A 27,476-nucleotide genomic window follows, 5' to 3' on the forward strand; every position below is an offset into this window, starting at 1 on the left:
AAACATGAAACTGTGTCTGTCCTCACCTCAGGCACTTCATGCCATATTCTTTGACATTTTGTTAATTGGTAAGCTAGTAATTATGTGTGATGTTAAATTAAAAAATAAAATTCAACAAAGTCAACAAAGTCACACACTTCATCACACATACTTCATCCTGTTCATGTGCACAGATCCAACAAACATCAAGAAAAAGACTACAGACATCATTCACATAATTTTATTTTAATAGATCTCTATCATATACATACAGTACAATATGCTCAAGACAGATTTTATGGCACATCCACATTTGTTGTACATTTTGCAGTCGCTGGTATTGCTGTGAGGCTACAGTAAAGTGACCATTCAAATCCGTTACTTAGGTAGATACAGGTGGACTGACCTCAGTGGGTAAGAATAAGGTTGCTACAGCAAAACACATGCACGGTCAAGTTATATGTTCCACTACAGGTGGGTCACACATCCAGTTACACAGACCGATACTTGAGGGAGCGGTGTTGTTATGTTCTATCGAAACCCCTTTGTTGGTTTTGTCTTGGAATATGCTACAACAGTGGCTACCATGATCCTGGAAAGCTACGGAATGTACATGGTTTAGGTTGCACCCAGTGGTCCTTTGCTTTCAATTTAAAGAGCTGCCATTGTATAATAATTCATTCTGTTTGGTTTCAGGGGAGATTTTAGATATACATTAAGAGTTAATGTTCTTTTTCGGTAGTCAAACACATTTCATTCTCTGGGTTCAACCAAAACCTTAAATATCCCATAGGAGTGAAGACTAATGGGTGTATAAGGATCTAGTATTCAGATTTCTACGGCAATAAAACTTTACTGTCAATACTACAGGTACAGAGTACTGCTAGGAGGTTATTCACATATGTACAAACTCTGCTGCGCAGAGACTTGACAAGTGGGTGTGCATTTCCTTTCCGAGTCTGCAAAGCATGTTTGAGATAGAAAAATAAAACAGTGATAGAGTACAAAATACTGTGTGCCGCCATCATATCGCAAGTGCTGCTGTTTATTTTCACCCTGTTATTTGTCCTTATTTGAATGAAAAGTCATATATTCACTCTTTCAGTTGGAATTTAAAAAAAAAACCTTAAAATGATTGTCTCAAAAAATAATTTAAAAAAATAACATTAATAAAACAGCAGTCAACAGTCCAACAACTGACAATGTGTAACACGATAAACATGATACTAAAATTGACCAGCTCATCAGCTTTTCCTTTTATCAGCTTATCATAGAGTGATATATGTGAGTGTGGATGTGCACAAAATGTGTACATACAATATATACAGTACGAGTGTGCAAGAGTATGGATGTGAGCACTTCCTGTATCCATCTCCATAATTTGTGTCTCTTTAAAACACACTAGTGGGTTAAAATGTCCCATTAGTGTCCTGTTTAATCTGCTCAAAGTGCTTCACATACTTGGCATGGCACCCAGTCTCCTCCGTGGAGACTCTCTGAATGTGCAAGGTTGGCATTTGGACTTTCTCCCAGTTATCCACCATAAGTGTTAAATAATAAGAAACAAAATAAAGTGCCAAAATAGTGTTAACTTATGAGCCGGTGGTGACACAAGTGAAACAAATGCAGGATGATAAGGGATGTATATTGGAAAGTGGAGGAGTGTGGAGGTGCGACAGCTCATTCAGCGGCTGTCTGCTGAGCTTTAGATGACCTGGCAGCAGCTGTGTGGGGTGGGGGTACAGAGCAGGCCCTCCTTGGGGCTCCGGTGGATGTTGACAGACAGAGTCTTGTCACTCAGAGGCATCTGCAGCACACGGTTCTTCATGTTCCTATGGTTCTCTCTCGCAAGGTCCAGCTCTCCTAGCCTCAGCGTGCCTGTGCAGGGGCCCTCCAACAGTGGGTCTGCCAGTGCGTCTCCCAGTGGGGGTTGGTGGTGGTACAGGTTCCCTCTGGGCGAAGGGCCACCCAGCAAAGAGACCTTATCCAGGCTACCAGTGGAGCCTCCCATGCACATCCTCCACATGGGACGATCCTGGGTGTCCACCCCAGCAACGCCACTGCTGCCACCACCACCTCCCCCTCCTCCCCCTGTCAAGTTGTGGAACTGAGAGCTCAGGCACAGGCTCATCAGCTTTAGGCTTTCCACCAGGCCACTGGCAGCTTTGGCTGTTCCCTTACCCTGACCTGATCCAGGACTGGCACAGTTGGAGGGACTGTCCTGGCCTGATCCCCTTTTCTCTCTATCCCCTTTCCTCCCTATTCGCTCATCCCCTTGTCCACCTAAACTTGCCGTATCTGGTTTATGGTGGCTTTCAGTCTCATCATCACTAGTCTCTGAGCTGGGGGTGAAGGCAGCAACCGGTGCTGTTATACCAACAGTTTTAGGTGACGACATGAGCGTGGATGGTGACGGTATTCTAGAGTTCAGGTTTAGGCTGAGGCTGGGTTTGGGTGGGCCAAATCCATGCAGTTCCCTCCTCTCCTCCTCTTCCTCATCTTCTTTATCCTCCTCATGGATCTGGTTAAGAACTGGAGCACTCATACGGGTTGTCAGCCGATTACCAGGGGAAGACATAGATGATGATGAGGAAGAGGTTTTGCAACGAAGCACCACCTGAGCAGGTAGCGCAGAAGGGGATGAACATCTGTCTTCCTCGCCCTCTTCTTCCTCATCCTCCTCCACACTAAAAAGACTGGGACTACGAGGTTTGCAAGGGACCACAGAAGCCAGAGAGCCCAGTCTGAGGGGGTTGGAGTGGGGCTTTACCAGAGGCCTGAGCCCCCTCTCCTGGCTCTGTCGGGCAGGCTGCTGTTGGCTGGATCTAGGGGTGTGGTTCTCCTGCCGCTGGCTGAGGTCCAGCAGAGCTGTTTTGGGTCTGGGGCCTTTGTGGAGGCTCTCAGCACTGCGGGCAGGGGACTGTGGCCCCCCGGGATGAGAGATACCAGGACCCCCTAAGCCATCACTGACATCCTGGTGAACATCCACTCTGGTGGGCCAGGACTGCCTGTGAAGGGTTAAATGCACACAGCGCAGGAGGTTTAGTGGGTTGAACAGAATAAGTAATACTGTGTTTAGACTTTCAAAAAATGTTGTTGAGTCATTAAGCTGTATTCTGACAAAAAAAAGGTCTAAAGGCTATTCATTTTAGGAAATACACTTATCTGTTTTGACACTGACTCATGCCTGTGAGTCAAGCTGGAGTGAGGCCTAACCTAGTTTAACATACTCAGAAGTTCAAAAACACAACTCAACTACTGCAGCTCATTAATGGACACATTTCATTGCCAAAACGCTGTTTATACTTCAAATTGTCACTTGTAATTGTCACATTTTTATCACAGTCATATTTTTGAAATTTGGACAGTCACATTAAGTTACATTAAGCTAAGCTAATTGTGTACTTTATAAATGAAATTCATTTTCTCAGTGAGGAAAACACAAGGTGTTTTTTTGCTTGTGGTGGGAATAACACACATCCCTGGTAATGTTGCTGATCTCTTCTATTCTCAGTCAGTCCAATCGTCTGCTGAAAAAAGGTTTTGTATGTCCATCTGCTGTCAAAGTTGTCTTCTGGAAACTGACAGTGCACAGCTCTGCAGAGGCAGCACTCTGTCTATCTTCTCAAGAAATGTTTGTGTGTGTGTGTGTTTGTGTGTGTATGTGTGTGTGTACCTGAACTGGGCCTTGCTGGGACTGGGTGATCGTGTCTGGCTGTGTTGCTCTTTCTCTTGCCTCTCCCTCAGCATCCTCTCAGCTAGCAGGAAGTATGTAGCTGTGATGTGGTTGTACTGGTTTGACTCCAGAGCACTGAGAACATGGAAAGAAAGACAAATTTGAATGCCAAAACACTCACAAGATATGTATGTACATGTACACACACACACACACACACACACACACACACACACCCTCACCATGAGTCAAAAGGAAGTGATGGGGGTGGAGATTTAATTTGACATGGCAACAGCTCAGGATTGACTGCCAGCTGGTTGTTAATGGCAATTAAACTGTTGACAGCACTCAATTAAGTTTGACTTGGACTTGTGCACCATGGCAAATTTTTGGAGATTGCACAGGAAAGAAGAGCTGCATGTTAATTTATGTGTGTGAGATGGAGGGACACATACTCAGTTATGGTGTCTCGGTCTGCAATGCCGCCCAGCACCATGCGCTGGATGATGGAGCCGTGTTCTTCCTCTGACAGGCTGCGATGTGATACCAGAGGGGTAGACAGCTTGGTGGCCGGGGAGGGGTCGACACCTTGAAGCCATTCGTGTCCCTCGATCTCTTCAAGGGTTGCTCGTCTCTTGGGGTCCCTCTGTAGCATATTGGCTATAAGACTGGAGGAAGTCACAGAGGGGGATCAGTGTCACGGAGGAACTACAGAAATAGCAGGTCAGTACTCCAGCTATGTTCAGATGCACATTAATAGTACTGTAGTACTTGGACTTAACTATATCACGTTCATAAGCTGGTATTTAGGAAGCTCTTTTGGTTTTCATCCTCCTATGCGACCAAGAAATGAAATCTGAAATTACTGAAATCTCAGACGGCGTCACTAAAATAAGTCAGACTGAGCAACGAAGCACAGCACAGTGAACAGGCAGACATTTAGAAAGCTTTTAAACAACTCTCCAGGTGTGATACACTGAAGGTGAGCGGTCACATCAATCTCTGGATGAACTTTGATCTACTGCAACATACAGTTCTTCTGTAAAATGAGGGACTATTACCAACATTTTCATGTGCTCTCTTTGCTTTCAAGTCAAGCTGTTTCGATAGATAAAGTGTTGGCTCGTTTACAACATCTCGTCCTCCATCCCCATCACTGATTACAATGTTATTATTACTGGTAAAAGCAGCAGCTACAAAATAAGACAGGTTCTTACAAAGCAGAAATGATTCCAGACACCGTGCCACACACCTGCGCTTATATCACTGTATTTTAAAAGTTACACAGCCAGTGCATAAATTAATCAGTTGTTGCTGATCAGCTGACACAAATGCAACTTCAGTACTTTATTCAAGTGGCCAAAAGCCTGAGAAAATGTCCAGGTTATTGTCAAGCAGGAGATGATGTGGGAATAATTCTGTAGACAAGCAAAACTTTAGCATTTGTTTTTGTAGCACAGCTAAAATAACTAACTTCAGTGGTTGGATCCTTCATACAAAATAGAAGAGAGTGATGTTTCCTCAAGGCCACACTGTTGAGCAATTAGCAACTAACAACAAATGAACTAGGACGTGTGCCATCATTTCAAGTTCAAGCTCAAGTGGGCAAATCAGCATAATCTAATGCAGTCACACCCAAAAACAATGTGTTTTCAAACCAACAGCCCATCCAAAATGTAACCAGCACCGGAGTTGCCCTACTCTGCCTTGAAACATTGTTGAACCCTCACAATGTTAAAAATAGAGGGCCGATTTTAAAGGGTGCATTAGATACACTCAGGGAAGCGCTGCATCTCTCATGCAGCAGCTGACTGCAGCACCGAGCAAAAAGCAGTACAACAAGGAAGCGGCAAGAAGAGAGGACGGCTCCTCTTTTCTTCACACATCTACAGACATGAAATATGCAGCACCTGCAGAGTACTCCGTCCATCTGTGTGGGTATGCGCGCGTGCGTGTTACTCACTCTCGACATGCATTGGAGATGTGAGGAGGCACTGTGTATTTACAGTCCATGATCATAGTGAGCGTCTCGCTGTCGTTAGCCTCCTGGAAGGGGGGCTGACCACAGACCAGCATGAAGAGGATCACTCCCAGACTCCAGATATCTGCAGAGACACACAGAGAGAATCCTGTATGTTCATACCAAAGCATGAGAAGTTTTTTTTTTTTTTTTTTTTAAGCATTGCCACAAAAATGAAAAAAAACAACAATGTGAACCACACATGTCCTTTCTGCTTAGTGACCTAGATAATAAAAAACAAGAGCTGCAATCCCCCCCACCCCCATCCCAGTTAAAATGAAGCATGAATCATATTTGATCAGAGCCATTTCCATAAATATGCACTGGCTTAGGACACATCTGTCTAACCAAGGATGAGACTCTGCACTGCTGCCCACCGCCAGCGTCATGCTCACGCACACACGCATGCATGCACTCCCACACAAACACACAGTCCTGGGAAAGTGGGTTAACGTGTTCAGCGCTCCAAGCGTCATACAAATGCTAATTTCATGGAACAGTTGTCGTGGTCCGATTATCCATTTTTAAAAGAGCAACTTTTTGCTCTGGGCATTCGCTGCCGCCCCGGTCAGCAGGATGGTCTACTGACACACATTCGAGCAGAGAGACAGTAACAAACAAAATTTTGATGAGATCAGATGAAACTGTGCATTTGTCACCATAAGTAATTGTTTTAACATTAAATATATTCATTTGACTTGTTGATAATGTTAAATCATTCATCTGTGCAGCTGTAGTAGTAGTGATAGTATATTCTGCCTATTGCTGTGAATCCTTTGCACTTTGCTTTTCAGGATCACTATGATAGGGGATATGTTTTTCTGTTGATGAAGCTTTCTCTTAGCTGTGGCTGCTAGGAATGCACAGGCCAAATGTCTGTACCTTCACTATCATTAAGAACTGTAAGAAAAACAAAACAAAACAAAACATGACTGAAAACAGATGACTTTTTCTTCAAAGACAGATCACCAGATGCATCACTGACTACCTGAACAGACCCTCTGCTCGTGCAGCTTTCATCAGTTTGACATATTAAATACTTATTCTACAAAAAAGGTAGTAAACTGAGCTTAAGTGGGTTTATCCTCCCCAGGACTCCTTGTGATATGTCTTCACATTTCATATCACTGCAGTCTGCCAGGACACGCCGGAGATTTCAATCTGGTAAAGTAAAAGTGCCAGTTTACTGTGGGTGGTGAGTATCTATCGCTCTGAGGCTGTGAAGGAGAGTCTCCGGCTGCTGATGGAGGGAGCAAATGCTGCTGCAGTCCTTCACCACCATCTTACCCCTAGCCAACGTATCCTAGCAACCGTGACCCTGCTCCCTCATTACTTGCGTCAGCAGTCGGCCAAACTTCCTTCCTCGATAACTTTATTTATAAACCAGATGGCTGACACATCTTTGGATAACACTGTTCACGTCACAGCACATTCCATCATTACTCGAGTCAACGGCGACAGCTGAGAGAGTAAACATCCCTTGTCCTGCGATGCATTTTCACACTAGTTGCTTCCCTGGGATAACCAATAAACTCCCTTGTGTCTTGACACTTTTAACCCCAAGGCTAAGTTCAGCATCCTGTCCTGCTGACCATTATGCAACCTCTTTTGTTAAAAAACTTGTGCATCCACTTCCACTTGTGCATGTTCATTATGCACAGATTATGCTCTGAATTATGCATGTGCCCAGGATATGTTCTTTGTAATTGCTATTAGGTACGTTTTTTCTTTTTTTTCTGAAGTGCAGCTCGTGCTTCTGTGAGGAAGCAGAAATCTATATTTAAATTTCCATTTACTGGAGACAAAAAGGAGAGAGCCCACATGCTGCATAACATCAAAAGGCAAAAGGAGGCAGGCATCTTTTCATAGCACTTTTCATAGTCCATCATCTGCTCCCAAAAGTGCACCAACACACAGAGTTAAACCTGTCATTTCCTTCAAAGTGTCTGTATAAGAATAAAATTTCTATCCTCAAAGTCCCCTTTTTCTCTCACTGTTTGTCTTTAACCTTTTATTTCTATTCCTCAGAGGCTGGAGTTTGGACTGCTGGTTAGACAAACTAGGAAATGGGAAAACATAATAGGTATTTTTCACTATTTTTTGACATTTTATGGACTAAACAATGAATGGAGAAAAATAACAGATAGACTGATACTGCAAAGCACTTTTATTTGCAGCCCTGGTCCTGATGCCTGAACAGGGATGAAAATGATGATGTTTTTTTCTGCTGGTAAAAGCGCTTGATACCTAAATGTGGCTTCTTCTCTGCTTTTTTTGGAGTTTGGAGCATTCAGCTCCTGCTAATTGGCTCTGTCTGTATGCTGTGTGGGCCCGACCACTTGAGCAACATTCCACTCTCTATTTTGGATCACTTTTCAAATGATTTTCAGCACTTCCTCAACAGAGCGACAAACTGCAAACAGGCCCAACTTGACAGAGCAGATCGAGGACAGCCTCTTTATCTCCGCAACAAACTGGGCTCTCCGCCACCTGGCTCATCACCAGCCAATCTCAGCACCCTACAGACTGTCAGCAGGTACTTTGGCAGAGAAGTTATTCCAGGTTACCTCAAAAGCCCCAAACATCAGGATTGCTGGTCTCCATTCAGACTCCTCCACATCAAACTGCATCAGCGCTGACAGAATCACGCAATATTACATCCTAGCTGGGTGGCTAATCCTTGCAATCAAAACATCATCATCTCAGCTGAATGACTAATAGTGAGCAAAGGCATTATGAACACTCCAGAAGACCGAACGCATGCACATACATGCACTGAAAATGTCCATAAACATCTGGGTCAGGCATTCAGACAGGCCAACCTCACATTTCCAGCCATTCACACAAACACCCAACACCACACATGCAGTCAAATAAAAGAGACTCTTATTGCTCCACTCTCAATATTTGAGAGCATGTCAACGGCAGAAAGGAGACTGAGATGGAGCGAAGGCAGACAGAAGAAAACAGCCGCTGCAAATCCACTCAGTCAGAAAAACAGAAAATGCTTCTGTGATGCTCTGACGCAGTGGCCTCTGGGTAGACAGAGGGACGCTTTGCTCGTCCTTCTCTTTTCTCTTGCCCTTTTATTTCTCCCCCCTACACTTCTTTCCTCCCCCACAAATCTGCACGCCTCTGTTTCATTTTTTTTATCCATTACATTTTAATTTAATACCTAAGCTGTGGCTCAGCGAGGATTGGTACCTCTATCGACAGGAGAGACGATGTTGAGGCTGCCTGAGGTGTGTGTGCATTGCAGCCACAAAAGAAGTCTGAGGAAACCAATTTCAGCCTGATCTCATATCAGATTTCATTACACGCAGAAAGGCCATGACTGTCAATGAATGTAAACTGCAGACAAAAATAAACTGCAGGTGTAAGATTGCAATTCTATGAATTATACTCTGGTCTAATTCTCAAACTGCCAGGCACACACTAAGACTTTCTGAACTTTGAATGGTTCTTCTCCTTTTATCAGCTGGTTGATAAAGCTGTCACTGTGCCAAGTTGGCTGCAGGATCCACCCGTAGAATAACTGTAAGTCATAAAGCACGATCAAAGTGTATGCAACTATCAGTAGGTCATATCTGTAGATAGAGAGTGCGTCAATGTGAAAGCATCGCTCTGCTGGGAACACTAAATTATAGACAATGTCCCATTCAAGTAAAGATAGAGCTGTATAAAAAAGAAACAACTACCTGACTTTAAACCAGCATAGATTGACCACTCTGTCAGTTCATGACTCACCCACAGCAGGGGCGTCGTATTCGTCCCCCAGCAGTATTTCAGGAGCAGAATAGGCCAGTGAGCCACAGGACGTGTTGAGCTTTTTCCCGGGCTGAAACCTGTTGCTGAAGCCAAAGTCGGTGAGCTTGACGACGCCCTGCTTCTCGAAAAACACCACGTTCTCCGGCTTCAGGTCCCTGTGCACTACATGCAGCCGGTGACAGTAGGAGATGGCGTGGACAATTTGGGCAAAGTAACACTTGGCCACCTTGGAGAGGAGAGACAGAAACGGCGTCAATAGTGATGAATTTCAGTCGAATAATTATGTCGGAATGTGACCTCAGGAGACAGAAAAGGAAATAAGACTGATAACTCATCACGCAAAGAGTCACATGTACAGGCAGGTTAGATTCTCTAATCCATCTGAATTGCATAAGTTGGTTGAGGGAACAATAACAAGAGAATACTGTGGATGCTTTCAGGCCATACTTTGGCAGTTTGGGAAACTGTGTATACTTTCTTTGTCTCTCATAAGTCTTGCTTAACTTGTGTTACAACCTTCAATGTCACCAAAGTTACCTCCTGGTGTCTGGAATGTATTAACTTTGACGAATCTGTATGCACAATGCATTGGTGAGCTTCTAAACTACCTTTGAACTGTCCTTCACTATATTTCCATAAAATGGTCTCAACCACAATGTAAAAAAAAAACAAACAAAAAAAAAACCACACCCAAACTATTTAACTAACTCATCCACGTCCGTGCAACCTAATGGCTGCTCTGCCGCCCACGACTGCACTCACATCTTCACTGAGACCTCCGTCGTGCTTCATGATGCAGTCGTACATGTCTCCTCCGTCTCCCAGCTCCAGGATGAGGTAGAGCTTGGTGGCCGTGTCGATGACCTCGTAGAGGCGCACCACGTTGGGGTGTTGCACCATCTTCATGCATCGCACCTCCTGGAAAAGGTGCCCTCGCGCCACCGGGTCCAGCTTGGTCTTATCTATCACCTTCACTGCAACCTAGAAGAGCAGCATAATGAGAGAAACAGAAGTGATGACAGACATTTGTCCCACTCTACAACTACCAACAGCAACTTCTGCATACTGTAGAGTTTGTCAATACACTCACACATACAGACTTCGACATACCTTTTCCCCAGTGAATACGTGGCGGGCCAGTTTGACCACAGCAAAGTGACCACGGCCCAGCGTCTTGTCCAGGTCATACAGCCCAGCGATCTTCCCATCATGATGACGTTTGAGGCCCGCCATGGATGCTGGCGGATGGGAAGGGGGGTGGGGTGGGGGGTTGCCTTCTGGTACCTGCTGCTCCTGGGTCAGTTCTCCATCTCCTCCTGAATGGGCTGAAGTTAGACGAGGTTTGTGGTGGTGGTTTGGTTGATTCTAGACCAGCTGCGGCTCCTACGAGGTAGCTTCAGGGGTTTGAAGGAACAATCTCCTCCTGGATGATAATGACAAATGTTCACAGGGCTGTGCTGCCAGAGCTCCTCTCAGTTCAGTCCCATCTTCTCTGGATCTCTGGGTGAAAATGGTACAACGAGACCCAGTCATACCGACAACATAACACATCAAGAAACCAGCACAATAAACTGAGTCACTGCTTTGTGTAGCAGCTCTTCAAGGTTCTACTGGTGGCACTTGGAGCAAAAGGCTAACATCAGCATGCTAACATGCTCACAGTAACAAAGTTAAAATAGTGTGTGTTGGCATGCTAACATTTTGTAACCAGCACAAAACAAAAGTACAACTGAGGTTGACTGGGAGGTTGCTAGTGTTGCAGTTATTTGGTCTTTAACCAAGTATTGCATAACTTAAAATTCTGTCCTGATGATGATTCATCCAAAAGGGGTCAGACATGTTTGTACCAAATTTGGATGCTTAATTTCTGCCCCTATATCCCCCTAAGTCCTACACACAGGACCTTTGAGTGTCGACAGATCTTACTTTATTTTAGAAACCAACTGCTACCCTTGCCAATTGTCATTAGGTCAGCAACACAGCTTTTTACAAGAGAAAATACAAAAAATTACAGGTACAATTTGGCCTTTCACTGACCATTATTCTCCTGATTACTTTCAAATTAAAAACAAGTTCCTAAAACCCAAGGTGACATCTTGTTACCTTGAAATGTCTTGTTTAGTCCAAAACCCAAAGATATTTGATTAGCAATCGTATCAAACTGAGAAATCCTCACATTTGAACCTGTTTTCCTGATTAAGTGATTACTTTATTATTTAAAACTACTGCCAGTTTATTTTCTGTTGATCTACATATAAACCAACCAGCTATTGTTCTAATATCTCTAATCGTCCAATGGTACTGTGCTATATTTTGATTTGTTTCATGATCACTGCTGTTTCATTTGACAAAAGTCTACTATTCTAAACCAGCTCATCTCAAATACCACCGTGCTCACACATCTGACCCTCTGCTCTGTTCACCACAAGCAACTGCCGTCATACAGTGTTGCTTCACAGCCCTGATCATGAAACAAAGCCTCCGGGGCAGGCATGGCATTCCTCTTCCAGGAATCTACCTGCGTGCCATGAACGCAGAGCGGGCGGAAAACACACATTGCACAGGCAAAGAACATTCCTGGTAGGTGATCCTCACCAAGGTGTGCCCCACTCACCTGGATTCACAGAAACAACAGGAACCCATAATAACTGTTGCATGGAGAACACGCCTATCAACATAACCAAATTCAGTAAGATGAAAACAATAAATGTCTGTCTGTGTCTGTGGGCGTTCAAATGAAACTATGAAAGCCAATAAAGCTTTTTGGGGTTTTTTATGTGATCCTCAGTTGGAGGATCGTACCTGTGAGAAAAGAGTGAGTCATTTTTCTTATAATAGGAGGGTGACATCTCTGTCTGTGTGTGCTCTGCCTCGCTCTCTCTCACACATGCACAGACACAGAAGTAATCTCAGCACTGCTGAAGTCTTCGCCCGACACTGACAACATGTAGGTGTTGATGTTTCAAAAAACTGATGACATGAAAGGGGACACACGCACACACTTGTGCCTGCTTTCATGCGTGGACACACACATTCACAGACACATAGACACCGACAGCTCAGGAACACCAGTCAGGCTGACAGGACAGGTTAGGTGAGATCAACATGTGCTGTAGTGTGCTGGTGAGCTGGGCCAAACTAAGATCTCTTATCCTAAATCTAGACTGTGAGTGTAATCCCTTGATTGGTTTAAAAGAGATGACTCGTGAAAATGTGTGGAAAAACATTTTGGTATTTTACTTACAAAGTCAGACACCCCTCTAGTCATCCTGACATACATACAGAGTAATAGTGTATCAGTCCTGTATGCTTCGAGGTTGGTTGTGTAACTGTTCAGGGTGCTGGCGGTGTATTGATTTACAAGGTAGTAGTGTGCACACAAGCACACATATGAGGTCAAGGACCTGCTATAATAGCTGCTACCTTCTCACAGCGTGTGAGATTAAAGATTTGAAGTGGGGGTTATCAAGCCTCTGGTTAGCAGGAAAATCGGCTTCCTACTAAAGTTCATCCAGAAGCTTCAGATCACCTGAGACTCACTTTCTATATATTAAATAATGCCATAAAAAAGAAATCCTGAAAAAATAAAAGGAAAAACCACTGAGCTGTGGAAATATGTTTTATTCTGCTGTGCAATAATCTCATGACCCCTCAGAACGATCCTGGTGCCCATGTTGGGAACCACTGCTAATGGATAATGTTTACTCTTAAACACAATACAAAGATAACAGAAAATACTATACATGACTGGAAGATTATCATAGGAGTTATGGTCGCAACACAAAGTGATATACAGATATGGCCCTAAAGGTCCCTAAGACATACTACGAGACCAGTATAATGTTCCACAAAAACACAGCAACATAACTGCATTTCCTCATAACTGAAACATTCACTTTACCGTTATGTTGTCTGTATGGGGTTACTGTAGGACTATAACAGAGATAACACCAAGAAGTCACTGCAAAGTCACTTCACAGGACCACAGGAACACATTTAATACGAACACTGGCAGCAGCATCATAAATACATCTTTCACTACGCCGCCAACTAACTGCAGCATTAAAGCATTGTTGTGTTCCCCAGTCTACTGTATAGGCTCCACTGTCCATATGGGACCCCCCACCTCCCCCCATGCCTGCTGGCTGCGTCCACAATAAAACATGACAGTGCAGTCCAGCCTGCGCCAACAGCACACACATGAAAGCTGTGACAACACGGGCAGCATGTTAAACTGCGCCTCGAAGGATGCGCATTGAAAAGCAGCGCCTCACTGAGAGCCCGGCTAACTTGGCACATATTACTACACGGGCCCACATCAGCAGCCTGCATGCGCTACAACAGTCCTACTTACCACACAGGAATGTGAAGCAGCGACAGCCGTCCGATCTGCTCCCTTTAAACCTGCGGGAGTGTGCGGAGCTCCCGGTGGCGAGCTGCGGGTTTTAACGAGGCTGAAATCCACCCGCGTTCAGTTTCACACCCGCTACCGTCTGAGTGGCAGCAAACCGGCCAGCGATTAATCCAAAGAGTCCCCGTGTGAGCGTGTCACTCTGTCAACTCTGCCTCCCTCGTTCTCTCCCCCTCTCGCTCTTTTCAGCTGCGTCAAACACAAACAGGTAGCAGGATGGTACAGGAAGTGTCGCTTCCAAAATAAAAGCGCTGAATAATATTTAGCAATCACTTCAACTATGAAATACATTTGTTTTATTTAAGTTGCTAAGTATTAAAATGTTAACAAATGTCAACAGTAGTTTTACATTTGCAATTTCAACTTTATATTGTCTTGAGGAAACCAACCGCCTTAATAGTAAATTAGCCTTTGGTTAGTGCGCTTGACTGTGGTAAGATACTTGGTAACTATAGGTAGTGGCCTCATTACCTGGGTATTCACTTCGTATGATCCCTGAAAAAAATCAAAGATTAGCCTCACTTTTTATGGTGCGCTTCGGCTATAAAATGGGCGCGTTTTAGGTGTTATGCTTTTATTTTGAAAAGAAACTGGCATGTTTTCCGGTGGCTTTACGAGTGAATGACATCTTTATCATCACTGCGCCTCAGTACCATTCATCTCTGACGTCAGAACTACGCTCAGAGAAAAGCGTGGCCCAATCATGATCACACAAAATGCACTTTATTTTGACGCGAGCTGTGTCCATGTTGGACTGCAATGTAAAGGCATTCAAAAGAACAGTGAGGGTAAGCGGTTAATTTGCTCATATTATAAAAATCATGCCACAAACGAACAATGGGCCATTATCAGATTTCATAATTCTAGATGAAAAAATAAAAATAAACAAATAATCCAAGCGAGCTGTCATTCAGACCAGTCAGTCAGTCGCCCCCGAGCCTCCGCCACATTTCTCGGGCTGCCAGGGATGAATCCACCGCCTGGTGCGTGGTGGTGGGAGGGGAAGGGAGCTGTGCTGGAATCAGCTCTGTGTCCCTGTTCTCTGTAGTGGACCAGCTGGGCAATGTTCAAGTGTGTTATTATGTAATGTTTGCAAGCTCTTATCTGAGATTTGGAGTGGAACCTGTTTGGCTGATGACAGGATCTCCTACCATGATGCTTCACTTCAGCCAGGACTGGCTGCAGTCTGCAGGCACTCCATAAAAAGATTTTTTTAATGACCATCTGTTTCATGTCAAACAGCACTGTGTGGTGGTCTGTTTGAGTGACACCAGCTTATTCATTTCCATACATCAGCACAACCTGGCAGCAATCAGTCGACTCTTGTGTTTAATATATACATGACTTGGCTTTGCAAAATGCAGTCACATGCATCTGAAAATGTATTAGCCTTATTTACTACTCTTGTTTTCTACCTCTTGCTATTCAGGGTTTTCTTAAAAAATGTATAGGTATACACAGACAAACATCACTCATGAAACTCATGAAGTGTGTGTGTGTGTGTTTATCTGCAGTGATCCTGCCCTCTGCCTGTATTTTTGTTATTATTTTGCCTTGTGGGACGTTTCTGTGCGTCAGCAATTGTGGAAAAAATTAGCTGCTTGTCGAGTCTCCCTCCCAAGTCATCAAATACTGGAACTTTGGGTTTTTGGCTATTTGACAACCCGGGAATGAAACTCAACAATCAACAGCCTTTCTCCATAATTATTAACTAGTGCATTTACAAACAGCAACTGACAAATCCTTGACAGGATGACTTAAGGTGACAAAGGGGTCGCGGTCCTCTATTAGCTAATACTGCCATCTAGTGGACAAACACAGAAATAAAGAGTTAAAGTCATTATCCAAACTTGCTGCTTTATAAATCGTTTTCCCACTATTTCAAATCATTCCTAACTCCTGACTAGATTAGGAAGAGCAAAGTAGGTAATAAGCACAAATCTCTCTGCAGGAACTTTAACATTTCCAGTTCAACATAAATGGGACAATTTAAAATTCTAGGCATACTGAGGGGAGAAAATTGTGTTAAGAGAACATAATCTGAGCTGATACTGTTCCTCAGCCCACAAACTTGACACTACCCTGCCATGAAAGCTGATAAGTAAAGCACTGGAAGAAAACTGCTGTCCTAAACATTACAATATGTCTGGATCATTGATCATACCCCTAGTATGATCAATGATCCAGACACTTAACTTTTCAACCTACATTCAGCACTCATGAACTATAATATTAACTCTAAAAGGGCAAGGGTGTAGCCAAGCCAAGGTTATTTCATGAGACTCTTATTTAGTTGACATTCATCAGTCCATGAAGTTTCATCATAATAAATGACAGCAAAAGTGGAAACATCTCCAACTGAGCTATTGTGTGTTCTGCTAAGTGAACAAAAAAACAAAAGCCAAGACACAGATGAACAATTGAACAGAGATTTATTTTGTGAAAACTGTTCATTTCTTTGCTGCCTCCTTCTGGAGCTTCTTCACCTCATGCTTGATGATCTTGTTCCTCTGCAGAAACAAAAACATGAAGCGTATTCATTGAAAAAAGTACTCGACAATAGTTGGAAATCACCACATTTGAGACTAATGGACCTTTTAAATTCAGATCACTGGCTAAAAACTAGTATAACAAGGCCGGCCTCACTGAACTGCTGGACAATAGTCACGGCCCATTTAAGGAACAGCCTCACTAAAATCATCCACGCTCATTAATATAAGAAGGGAGGCCCCAAAACGAAGTGCTCTGTGTCGGACTTACCATCCTCTTGGCCTTCATCACCTTGTAGCGGTCAAAGTCAGACATTTTGGCCCTCTGCAAAGACGATCAAGAATACGGTCAGGGAAACAACAAGTGGTTTGCATTTCTCCCAAGACTTCACATTACCAGAATTCTGTTTAAAGTGTAACTTTGTACACAACCTGATGTTGGACAAACTGTTTAAATGGACTGCAGTTACCAATACTGAATTAAGCACTGTCAATCCTTTGAATCTTAGGATTAGTTTCAGGTAGGGAAAATCATGAGTTTAAATATGGAAACTGTCAGTGTACATGACATCAATCAGGTCAGCTTGCAGGTGTTGGTGAGACAGTACATTACAACACCAAAGTCGACCTGTTAACCAATCCAAAGTTTCCTACTGCCTCCACTATATGAATTACTACCAAAAGAAATGTTTACAGGACTTTATATAATACACCCACTATCTAAATTAATGACCAAGAAAACAAGACGTCATCAGGATCTGCCAAACTCAGGCTGATTGTTCAGTCTCATACATCAGCAGGTTTGCTTTTTGTTAAACAAAGAAGGAAACAGCACTGTTAGACTGCCGGAATCAAACCGATCATTCAGTAACATCTCTTGGGAAATATGTGAGAAACAACAATTTCACACAAGAGAATGAAACCACTACTGCCATCAAACACTGTGGTGAAATACCAGCTGGGTGCACCAGGTTATTTTTTCTTGATTTTTTTGGATTAGATTTCTTAAAACTGTCCAGACTTCTGGAGAAAAAAAACCTTGTAGTCTATCATTTACCATGTTGATACCTGTGGCCGTTTGTCATGATAAACAAGGAGTCTGTGTTATGTCATGTGTTGGTTTTATAAGGCAATTAAATTAAGTCTTTCAGTACAAAAACTTTGTACCAACCAGCCAACAAGCACAAACCTCTGAATATTTTCTTAGAGTAAAATACCAGCCAGCTGCCTCCCAGTAATATACATCTGAAATTGTTTACCTATAGTTAATAAAACAATACTAGTTGAACTGCAGGGACAAAAAAGCAAATAGAAAAAAGTATATAGCCAGAACCTCCAACGGCATGCTACAAATCTAGAACCATGTTTTAGACCAGTGGTTCTCATATCAAGGACTGCTAAAATGGCACAAATTAGACTACAGACCCTGATTTGATAATTGATTTAAATTTTATCCCAGAGTCCCCCATCTGATAGCTCTAAATGATGCCTTTCTGTTTTATTACAGAAAATGTTTTAAGCCCAACACAAAAACATTCCCACATTCTGTCATTGTGTTATCTATAATTATTATTGCCTGTTTTCTATCCGCCTTCTAACGACCCAGAACCCTCTCAGGGGGGCCTCCAGATCCCAATTTATAAAACAAAACAAAAAACAAACAAAAACAAACAGATGCAAGATATTTACCTTCTGTCTTGCCTCGATCTTCTTGGCCCAACTGCTTTGTGCCCACTTCTCGTTGACTTGGGCCTTCTCCCAGGCTCTCCTCACAAACTTTTGGCGGGCACTGTGAAAAATTATATACAATCAGTGCTGAAGTAGTCAACGCATTATTTATGTTTTATCACATGTAACCACTTTACAGTAATATTTCTACAACCCATAAAAACACCATATACGTGTTCATGTTGGTACTCTGAGGCCCTGTGTTAAGTGATGTGCTCACTAATTCCTTGGACAGTTCTTAAACGCAACAAAGTCATCACATTACATGTGCCTGTGTAAATATGTACAGCTTGAATACAAATCTGTTTAACTGCAACAATAGAACCCCCGTGTGAAATGCTGTGAGTACGGTTGATTTTTTTTTATTTTATGTAAGCTGGATGTCCATTTGATGTTTCTTTGACATGACATTTTAACAGATTAACAGCTCACATATGCAACCTGGTACAACTGGGAGAGTACACAATAAGTACACAACAACTCCAAATAAACTGTCATAGATACATCCTTAGTGTTATTCATGAAGACTAGAGTGACAACCTCCATCACATATTACACAGGATTTATGGTAGCAAGGATCTGACCAGTGCTCCCAACTCACCTGTGAGGTACTTTGATGACATAGTCCGTGAGGTGCATGCACTTGAAGGGCATGGCTTGCCTCTTCACGCCTGTGCAGGGACCATCAACAAGAGCCTTAAAAGCACAGGGCACAAGAAACACTCAATATCAGCATGTCAAAAGTAGGACTAACACTGATCAACCCACCATCCTTCAGCGCACTCACCCTATTTTGGTCGATGACATCTACAATGGCCACCAGCTTGCCTGCATGGGGTCCGAAAGAGACGTAGGCAACACGGCCGATCTCAACAAAGCGTTTGAACACCTGAGAAACACGAGAAGTGCACATAAGAAATGACTGAATTTGAAAAGGACGCATACTGTCTTGTACTTAGATAATTGGGTACAATACGGTATTGGCATACATAACTGCAAACACACAACACACATAACCTACTTCTACAGGTGCTACTTCAGAGGCTCAGCAAATACCAGAGAATATACTCTTTTTTATAGCGTTGCAATGTAACGTTATAGCAAAAGCTGAAACCTATGGCTTGTATAGCTAACACTAGCTAGCTAATGTTCCTGCTAACGACTTCTGTACTGGTCATAAACTAGTAGTAAAGTTGCATTAAAGCACGGGTACAAGATGTATTTAAAGTAAGAATGTCGTAAAGGTATGGCACGAGTTAATGTTACGGGAACATAACACCTGAAATGGGTTTGCTCGAAAGTGCAGTTCCCGGCCCTCTCGGCCTGACGAACCACGTTTTAATGCGGGCAGTAGCCGACATCTTACAGACATAACGTTAAAACCTAAAACAAACCTTAATTCCAGCATCAAAGACTTCACTGATACACATGTGAGTGTTTTAGCAATACACATGGCGCTTATTGTTTCAGAACTATGTGATTTATAGAGAGAAATTCGACATGAAAATGCTACAACTCTTATGGCGAACTCACCATGATGGCAGTCCGGGAGCAGAAAGGACGTTACAGTTTCCGCCTGGCGCACATACGGCTTCCGCTTCATGGTTAGACATGCGCAGTGTGCCTCGATTTTAGTTTGTGATATGACTCTCTTAATTAATCAACTCGATGTTAAAATTATGACGTATTTGGAAGCCATCGAGAAAGTAATACAAAACAGATATTCAATGCGAAATATATGTAAAACATACTTTTACTAGAGATAAAAACAACTGCGTCACATTATCTTGTTGCCTTCACAGACCCGGTGAAATATCGGAATTATCACAAGTCGAATCAACACAACTGCCTAACCAGGAAGGTGGTAATACAGCAAACGAGGTTTAGGCATAAATACTGTTTTCAAAGTAACGATTTGTCAGTTAGTTAGACTCACAGAGGCACATGTTCCTCCTTTACTTCTTGCCCGACATCAGACTAAACTGTCACCTCGTTACACTTGGTTTCCAGTGAGCCCGGTTGAGTGAGCAGATTCTGATGTCTGCACCCAACTTTACACAGTCTGTCTCTCTAACGCTAATTTCTGATCGGAAAGCAACGTAGGGAAGAATACTTGCAAGGCATCAGATACCTTGTTTGTAACAATCCCTGTCTTATCCGAGAGAAATCGAGATCAACTTATAAGCAACGTTTGTACCTGAGACTTTGAGCGCGCACTTGAAGGCAGCACGGAAGCAGGGAGTGGCGAGAGTCGCAACAGAACGAAACTATCATAATCTCCTTCGAGACGTTAAGACGGACTGTTTTTCAGTTGGGGTAACTATTGTTGATTTAATTTATGTTAGTAATTCAGTTTTTTGTCATATTTTCAATTTATTTATGTCAGATTTAGTAAGCTAGATGTCTCTGTTAAACTTACTTTACGCTTAAACAAACAAATGTCATCGTGTTTTGTGTCTGTTGTTCAGGTTACTAAATGTGGTATTTAGTTTTAAAATTGTTGAATTTATACTCTTAACATTAAGGATGATTAGGACGAACAACGACTGTCGTCCGTAGCTTTCGATTTCGACTGTAGATGAAATGCCAGCGAATATGTGTTTATGCCTACTCACTGTTATTAACTTATGCCACATACTGTTTTTTTGCGTAATACCCACGCACTGTCAAGTCAAGACAAGACACAGAGGATAGCAGTGTTGTGCCGTTCATATTTTGGGCGAACGTGTACTGAACGTGCTGTATTTCCGCATGATGAACGTTATTGTGAACGCGTTCATTCTGGCGTTCGTGAACGGCGCCCTCTCACAGTATAACGTCGTTCAAGAGACGACGGCAGCGCTTGCTCGGACAGCTCAGACTCTACGGCGCTTGATACGAAGATCAATGTGACACATAGTTTCAGTGTTAAAACTGCTAAAATAATTGCTGTCTGTGGTTCTCTATGGTTCTCAATAATTTTGACAAATAATACTCGCAGCAGCGTGTTTAAAAAAGAACTATGAACTATGAATTTTGAGCTATGAACTGAACTAGTTCATTTTAAAATTTATGAACTGAACTTTGAACTAGTTCATGTAGAAAGTGAACTTTCCCAACACTAGAGGACACCCGTGTAAAAGAGTATTTTTCAAACGTAATATGTATGATGTTATTCCACTGTGGTACTTGCGTAAGGGTTTAGAATACTTCACCATCACTAATTTGACCAATACAAATGCTGCTGTTTTCCAGGGGACGCAGAGCCACAATGGCGTGTGGTGTAATGAAGTTCAGCACGTAAGAGTCACCTTTATTCTCTGTTTATGGAGGTACAGAAGGACAAGGTCATGTAGAGCGAGATATCGTGTTTCTGTACATTTAATGACTTGTCTGATTATTTGAAAGGAGTTTAAATGTAAAGTAATTACAAGATGATAAATATCACAAATAATAAGTGTTGTACAGTGAAGCTGAGACCAACCCACTGGGAGGTTAATGGTAATAAAGACGCAAGAGCCTATTTGGCCATGAGAATAAATAAGAAACTGAAAGATAAGTTGAAAAGGTCACTGCAGCATATTTTTCTTATAACTGTCCACTGAATACTGTTGTGCATTTATTTTATCTCTTTTATTTAAACTGTCACTTTTCTTTCTTTCAGGCCACCATCTGATTTGCTTAATTACCTGCAAAACAACGGAATAACAGGTAAACTACAAACATATTTGTCTCACATCATAAAACCTTGCTATGATAAGTATTTCATAATCCTTTTGTCTGGCATGTGTTGCAGGTTCAGATTACACGAGAAAGGTTTCACACTTTGTGTCCACACATAAAAAAAGGATTTTCTCCCTCAAAAATCCTGCTGGGGCCACATGGTCAATAGGAGACCTGGATGATACCATTTACAGGGGCAAAGAGAATGAGTTGAATGGGTGGGGGAAATTCTATCTTCCCAACATAGTACACATGCAGGTTGTAGGTGTAGTGGAGGGGTTCTCATGTCTGTGTGACCAGCTCATTCTGATGACCTGTGAGGACAAGAAGATGTATGCCTACGATGGAGAGGAGCTGCACGTGGTGGCCTCAAGCCTGGAGCAGCTATTTAAAGAGGGAATAGAGTACCCATCATCCAAGAGTTATTACTACGGGGAGGCTTTCAAAGACATGGTGAGAAGTTACAGTTAAGTTGCTGGTAACAAGCAGCACTTTGTGATTGTTGACTCCAGTGACTGATCGCCTGTGAGTACTGACCATCATGTTTTGATGTTGTGTGTAGACTGTCAACGACTGGGATAAAGTGAAGAAGGGCGCTGTGGGGAAGAGTTTGGACCAAGCGCACCAAAAACTGGTCACAGCAGAGAAGTCCAGATTCCTGCAGGCTCTCAAATCTACGAGTAGGTGTCTTTATCTTTGTCACAGGGTAATGATTAACCTCCTGGAGTCCAAGGACACGCTGGCGTGTCTTTATCGCATGACCAAACCATTTTATGACTTAGAATTCAAATATAAATTGTACATTAAAAAAAATAAATAAATAAATAAAAATCTATAAATTTAGCAAACAGCAAGTTATTTACAACTACTTTCCTTAAAATGCAGTGAATGAATCAGGTGTTTTTTGCACAGCTATTTACAACACAATCAGGTGTAACAATAAAATGCACCACAAATTATTTATAAAACTTAAAACCTATTTATATTATGTATTTATATTATTTCTGAAACTCACACTAAACATGCAGCGAATGTGATGACAGTGTTCAGGAAAAAGCATTGCATATATTGTTTATCATAACTCAGCTTTTACATGATATAGTACAAAATTTAAAAACTCGTACACAGTTTGAAGCCCCCACTTTTGACACAAATTAAAACAGAGACTCAGCGAGACTGCGTCTTGCAGCTACGTCATCTTAAATTGGTCTTGCGATAAAGACGCCTCAGCTCGTCCCTGGACTCCAGGGGGCTAAAGGTATACCATGCAGGATTGTCCTTCATACAAACATGGTAAAATAATCCCTCTTAGTGATCACTTATCATCCACTCAAAAAGTATGTGTATGTGCAGAGACCCTGCCCTCTGCCTTTATTTTCTTATATTTCGGGTATTTTGCAGTGTCCAAGATGTTTCTGGACACTAGCGATTCTGGAGAAAGATGATTAATCATTGAGCCTCATTCCTAGGTCGCCCAATACCAAGCAGGTGCCTTGTCAACCGAAAGTATCAACACTGGACGACCTCTGATTCACGTGCTGCACTTTCCAATGGTGTGTTTACAAGCAGCAACCTGACAAATCCTGCATAGTCCTTTAAGGTCATGCTGTCAAAAGAAAGATTTTTTTTTTCCTGATGATATCCTACATCAGTGCATCCAGAACAGAACTCTCTCAGAAAGATGGTTTTGCTTGGTTATTGTTCAGGCACTTCATTTCTGTTACATATTCATATTTATTCTGTAGTGGGTGATTTAATTTGTCTCTTTTGTCTCTTTCAGTTTCCTGTCCAGGAGTTGCCAGCTGATGTGTTTGGTTTTTGTTCAATAAATTTTAAATATGTATGTACAGTTGTAGAAAAGGATAACAATGTCAGCTTCCATGTCAACATAAATCCATACAAGAATGTCACATGTACATGTAAAGCTGATCTAATATGATACCTCTGTAGGCCTTTCTGTGACAGCAGACACAGTGTCTTCATCTTCATTATCCTTTGAAGACAAGCATTTTATTCTGTGAACTTTATACCACTACTGGTTATGAGTTTTGGTCTGTTGAGTTACTTACAACAGGCTGGAGTTGGGCTACATGAGGCTCCAAGAAGTGGAGACTTCCCTCAGAGTCTACTGGATTCAAGAACAAACGTCCTGCCTTTAAAAGAGGCTTCAAAAAGAGGTGTGGACTTCTTAAATGTTATGAAGGCACTTGTGTCCTGGGGGGTGACTGGCTCAGATGAGCTGCCTCCTGGGATTCCCTCAGCCACTGGCCTTCCACTAGTTTGGCTAAGGGCCATCTCCTCTGCCTCGGTTAGAGGTGGTGGTGCAGGTCCTCCACCCGTTTTAGGGGTGAACCTGCTTCATGAAACAGGCCCCAGGTTGGCTGACTCCTGGGGTTTAGCCTAGGGGTTCACATACTTTTGCCACCTTGCACTGTGAATGTTTACATGTTGTGTTTAATAAAAACTGTTCAATAAAAACAATTTCTTTTGTTGAAATTTTAAATGACTAAATCTTACTAATGTTCCTTTTTTAAAAATATATTTTTTTTCTGGTTAAGGATGGGTGGTAGAACACTGAACTGTATAAAAAGATTTCTGTTCGGGGAGACTGAAATACTGGCAAACCACAACATATGAGGAAATTTGTTTTATACTGACATTTGTTAATAGTTTGAATGATTGAAAGGCGTTCACATAGAAGATAACCACCCAGACACCCCCAGTAATAGCAAAAGTGGGACCAACAAACTCCTTTAAATGCTGAAAGAAATACAATTTTGCTATCGCATTTATGTATTTTCTTCATCCAAGAGTCATTTCCCAAACCACAGTGAGGAAGCTTAAACAGTCACCGTCCTCAGTTACAGACACTGAACATTTTTACAGTGAAGCACATCTCCAAGTTTCTTTCTTAGTGTGCTTCTTAGTTGTTTTTTTTGTTTGTTTTGTTTTTTATTTCTGCTTTCATATCAGTCAACAGCTGTACCCTGAGCACACTTCCTGTTTCTTTTGCAAGATAGACGTCATCATCCTCCCTTCTGACTTTTGGATCCATGTACAGTTACATATTTACAAAGACTTCATTCACTTCATTCACATTGTTAAGTACTGAGCTAACCAGTAATATACCAGTCATATCCCTGTAGAACTAACTGGCCTTCAAACTTCGCGTGAGCATTTAGTCGTTGTTTGGCTACAGCACATGATGAAACCAAGCAGTGGTAAGGAGTGGTAGTTTCACCCAGGGGGCAGGGCTTATTTCTGTCTTTCTCTTTCATTTCCTTACATTGGTGAGTGGTGGTGTGTTTTGTTTGCTTTGCCCGTATTTTATATCATTATGATTGCATTATATATTGCTAATTTAATTTGTGTTGTCAGTGTTGTCAGTAAAATGTGTAATTGTTTTGTATGTGGTGTATTTTTCTTTCCAACTTTATCAGCATTATCAGGCAGCAGTACAGAACATGACGAGGTGAGTTAGGTGATTCAGTTAACTACAAGTGCTTATCAGAAACAGAATTCTTTTTCTGATTCTTTAAATTTAAACTTTATTGCTGCATTCTGCAGCATTTTGTAATTCCCTAACAAGCTATCACTTGATGTTTTCTGTTTTAGGGAAGAAGAATTCCTGAAAAAGCAAGAACTTTTCAGAAGGAATGCTTTCTTGATTATCACTGAAATGGTGGCTTGGAGTCCAGTACATCCGTCAGAGTTAGTGGATGAGGTATGTCTGACGGGCTGTTATGGTCTTTTTGATATTTTCATTCTTTTGACCTAATGCATCACTGTGTCATTGTGTATTTGTACACATAATTCTTCTTCTCAGTTCCTTTGAATGTGTTTTTTCATAACAGGTTCTTCACAGCATCTTCTTTTTGGGAAAGTTCATAATTCCTCAATATAATCCCGAAAGCATTCTGAGTGATGACGACATGTTGAATACACTGAAGACGGTCTACCCCAACCCTTTTCAACTGTATTCCTCTCAACTACCTAAGCGGAGTCCAGTCTCATGTGTGCTGGACATGGTAAGACTATAGTCTAAAAACATAATATAATTCCTTCCTTCCTTGTTGAGTTGCTTGTCGCCTCTTCACCTAAACACCCTAAAAATGATAATATATGACTTTATGAATGTTCATCATAGCGTCTCACAAACACAACACATAATTCACTGAATGATTACAGAAGCTTGATAATATTTTTGATCGCTTGTAGATTGTCGGTATCACTGGACAAGAGAATGAGGGCGAAATAAAAGAATGCCTGCAAAAGCTCATGCTGAGACTGATGCAGGATGACGCAACGTATCTGATCTCCTCCACCATCTGTGTCTCTCAGCTCAAAAACCTGTCAGATTCACACAGGTACTATGGGGTCTCCATGTCCACTTTTGGCCCAATGCCTGGGCGAATCGTCACCGCTGCTTCCTGTCTTAGCTACTGGGACAGTTGCGTAGCTGGTGCAGTGATGACCTATGATTTTAAGAAGATCAAAAAGACATATTTTGATGGAACCATCCAACTTCCAGAAAATTCTGTCAGGTGCGAGGCGTTTAGCATCAGCCGAGGGACACAAATGCCTCCTTGCAGATCATGTGGGAATTTGTTTGGTTTGACAACAAGTGAAGAAAGGCAGTGGCCCTATGGTAACTGTGCTGAAGTTGAAAGTGTCAGCAACTTGCTTAAAAACGAGACAGAATTGAAAGAACAGGTACGACCAACATCTGAGACGAGCACTGATGTGAATAGGCGGGAGGCTGAAGAGAGTGTCAGAAAAGAGCTCATGAATTGTCTGAAAACGGTGGAATTTAAGTGGGATGAATGTTTCTACACCCCCAAAAAGCGTTGAATCCTAAAACAGGGAAATAATTACATATGAAATGTTGATAAGAACAATTCTTAAGGTTTTTAGAGCAAACAGATTAATTTTTTTTCATGCAATTCTTTACCAGTAAAGAAATTGGCATCTCACTCACTTTTTTGTGAATGCAGAATTCGTGTGGTCAGGGATGTAAATATATCATGCTTTACTGTCGCACTTTGTTAATGCTCCAGCTGCTTAGTACTTTAATAATAAAACACAAATGCATGTATGGCAAACATTTAATGTATTAGTAATGTAATGATGTACTGATCATGTTATTCAACAATAAAATTATAGTGATGTGAACCCTACATATATGTGGTGACAGCTCAATGTCAAGTCAGTATTGGACTGTTGGGGAGGAAGTTAAGAAGCTATCAAGAGAGGATGATCACATTTTTAAAATAAATTACTGAATTTAAGATATGTACTTAATACAGGCTTATCCCACTTTTTGAAGGTTTTATTTATGTTGCTTCAGTGTATCCTGCTCAGTGGCCTGAACAGTCACAGAGCAGGCGTGGGTCATGACCACTTTCCACTAAACAGTGCTGACACCAAGATGAAAAAATCTGCTGCTTCTCTTTTCATATGTCAAACAGTAAAAAATCAAACAATTTACGATTTAAACTTGGACAAAGAAGGAAAAACAGTAAAAGCAGAAATCTGTGGCGAGCTGTGGGAGGTGACCAGTCTACAATGTACCATCTGTGCCAAATATTTCATCACAGTTTAAGCTGATGATTCTGAATTACTGAGTAACTGACACATGGCAGTAGACTGACACAAATCAGAAAAGAGACTTAGCAATGGTGTGAGTAAATAGAACATAAAACA

At 42.0% G+C, this 27,476-nt stretch overlaps 3 protein-coding genes across 7 annotated transcripts; 1 reads left to right on the forward strand and 2 right to left on the reverse strand.

Moving 5' to 3' along the window:
* Positions 1 to 204: 204 nt before the first annotated feature.
* LOC124074310 (SNF-related serine/threonine-protein kinase-like) lies at positions 205 to 14,132 on the reverse strand. The gene is made up of 8 exons (XM_046417085.1): positions 13,798 to 14,132; positions 10,554 to 10,943; positions 10,206 to 10,424; positions 9,423 to 9,669; positions 5,619 to 5,760; positions 4,111 to 4,323; positions 3,656 to 3,790; positions 205 to 2,987 (listed from the first exon to the last, which is right to left on the reverse strand). The coding sequence occupies exons 2-8, from the start codon at positions 10,674 to 10,676 to the stop codon at positions 1,685 to 1,687; spliced, it is 2,382 nt and encodes a 793-aa protein (XP_046273041.1). The 5' UTR covers positions 10,677 to 10,943; positions 13,798 to 14,132; the 3' UTR covers positions 205 to 1,684.
* A 2,137-nt stretch (positions 14,133 to 16,269) lies between these two features.
* On the reverse strand, positions 16,270 to 19,667 carry rpl14 (ribosomal protein L14). Its single transcript, XM_046417091.1, has 6 exons — positions 19,605 to 19,667; positions 18,859 to 18,960; positions 18,673 to 18,767; positions 18,033 to 18,132; positions 16,615 to 16,668; positions 16,270 to 16,364 (listed from the first exon to the last, which is right to left on the reverse strand). The coding sequence occupies exons 1-6, from the start codon at positions 19,605 to 19,607 to the stop codon at positions 16,305 to 16,307; spliced, it is 414 nt and encodes a 137-aa protein (XP_046273047.1). The 5' UTR covers positions 19,608 to 19,667; the 3' UTR covers positions 16,270 to 16,304.
* A 612-nt stretch (positions 19,668 to 20,279) lies between these two features.
* LOC124074311 lies at positions 20,280 to 26,950 on the forward strand. Of its 5 annotated transcripts, none has more exons than XM_046417088.1 (10): positions 20,280 to 20,387; positions 21,306 to 21,350; positions 21,715 to 21,761; positions 21,847 to 22,226; positions 22,336 to 22,453; positions 23,243 to 23,326; positions 23,554 to 25,245; positions 25,389 to 25,497; positions 25,628 to 25,801; positions 25,992 to 26,950. In XM_046417088.1, exons 2-7 carry the CDS (start codon positions 21,322 to 21,324, stop codon positions 23,577 to 23,579), a joined length of 684 nt encoding a protein of 227 aa, XP_046273044.1. In that variant the 5' UTR covers positions 20,280 to 20,387; positions 21,306 to 21,321; the 3' UTR covers positions 23,580 to 25,245; positions 25,389 to 25,497; positions 25,628 to 25,801; positions 25,992 to 26,950. The 5 variants fall into 5 exon arrangements, with proteins under 5 accessions (XP_046273044.1, XP_046273046.1, XP_046273045.1 ...); XM_046417089.1 differs by lacking the exon at positions 20,280 to 20,387 and adding an exon at positions 20,404 to 20,945; XM_046417090.1 differs by lacking the exon at positions 23,243 to 23,326 and having other exon boundaries at positions 20,282 to 20,387.
* The last annotated feature ends 526 nt before the right edge of the window (positions 26,951 to 27,476 follow it).

The sequence above is a fragment of the Scatophagus argus genome, chromosome 17 (genome assembly GCF_020382885.2).
Source record: "Scatophagus argus isolate fScaArg1 chromosome 17, fScaArg1.pri, whole genome shotgun sequence".
Lineage (NCBI taxonomy): Eukaryota > Metazoa > Chordata > Actinopteri > Scatophagidae > Scatophagus > Scatophagus argus.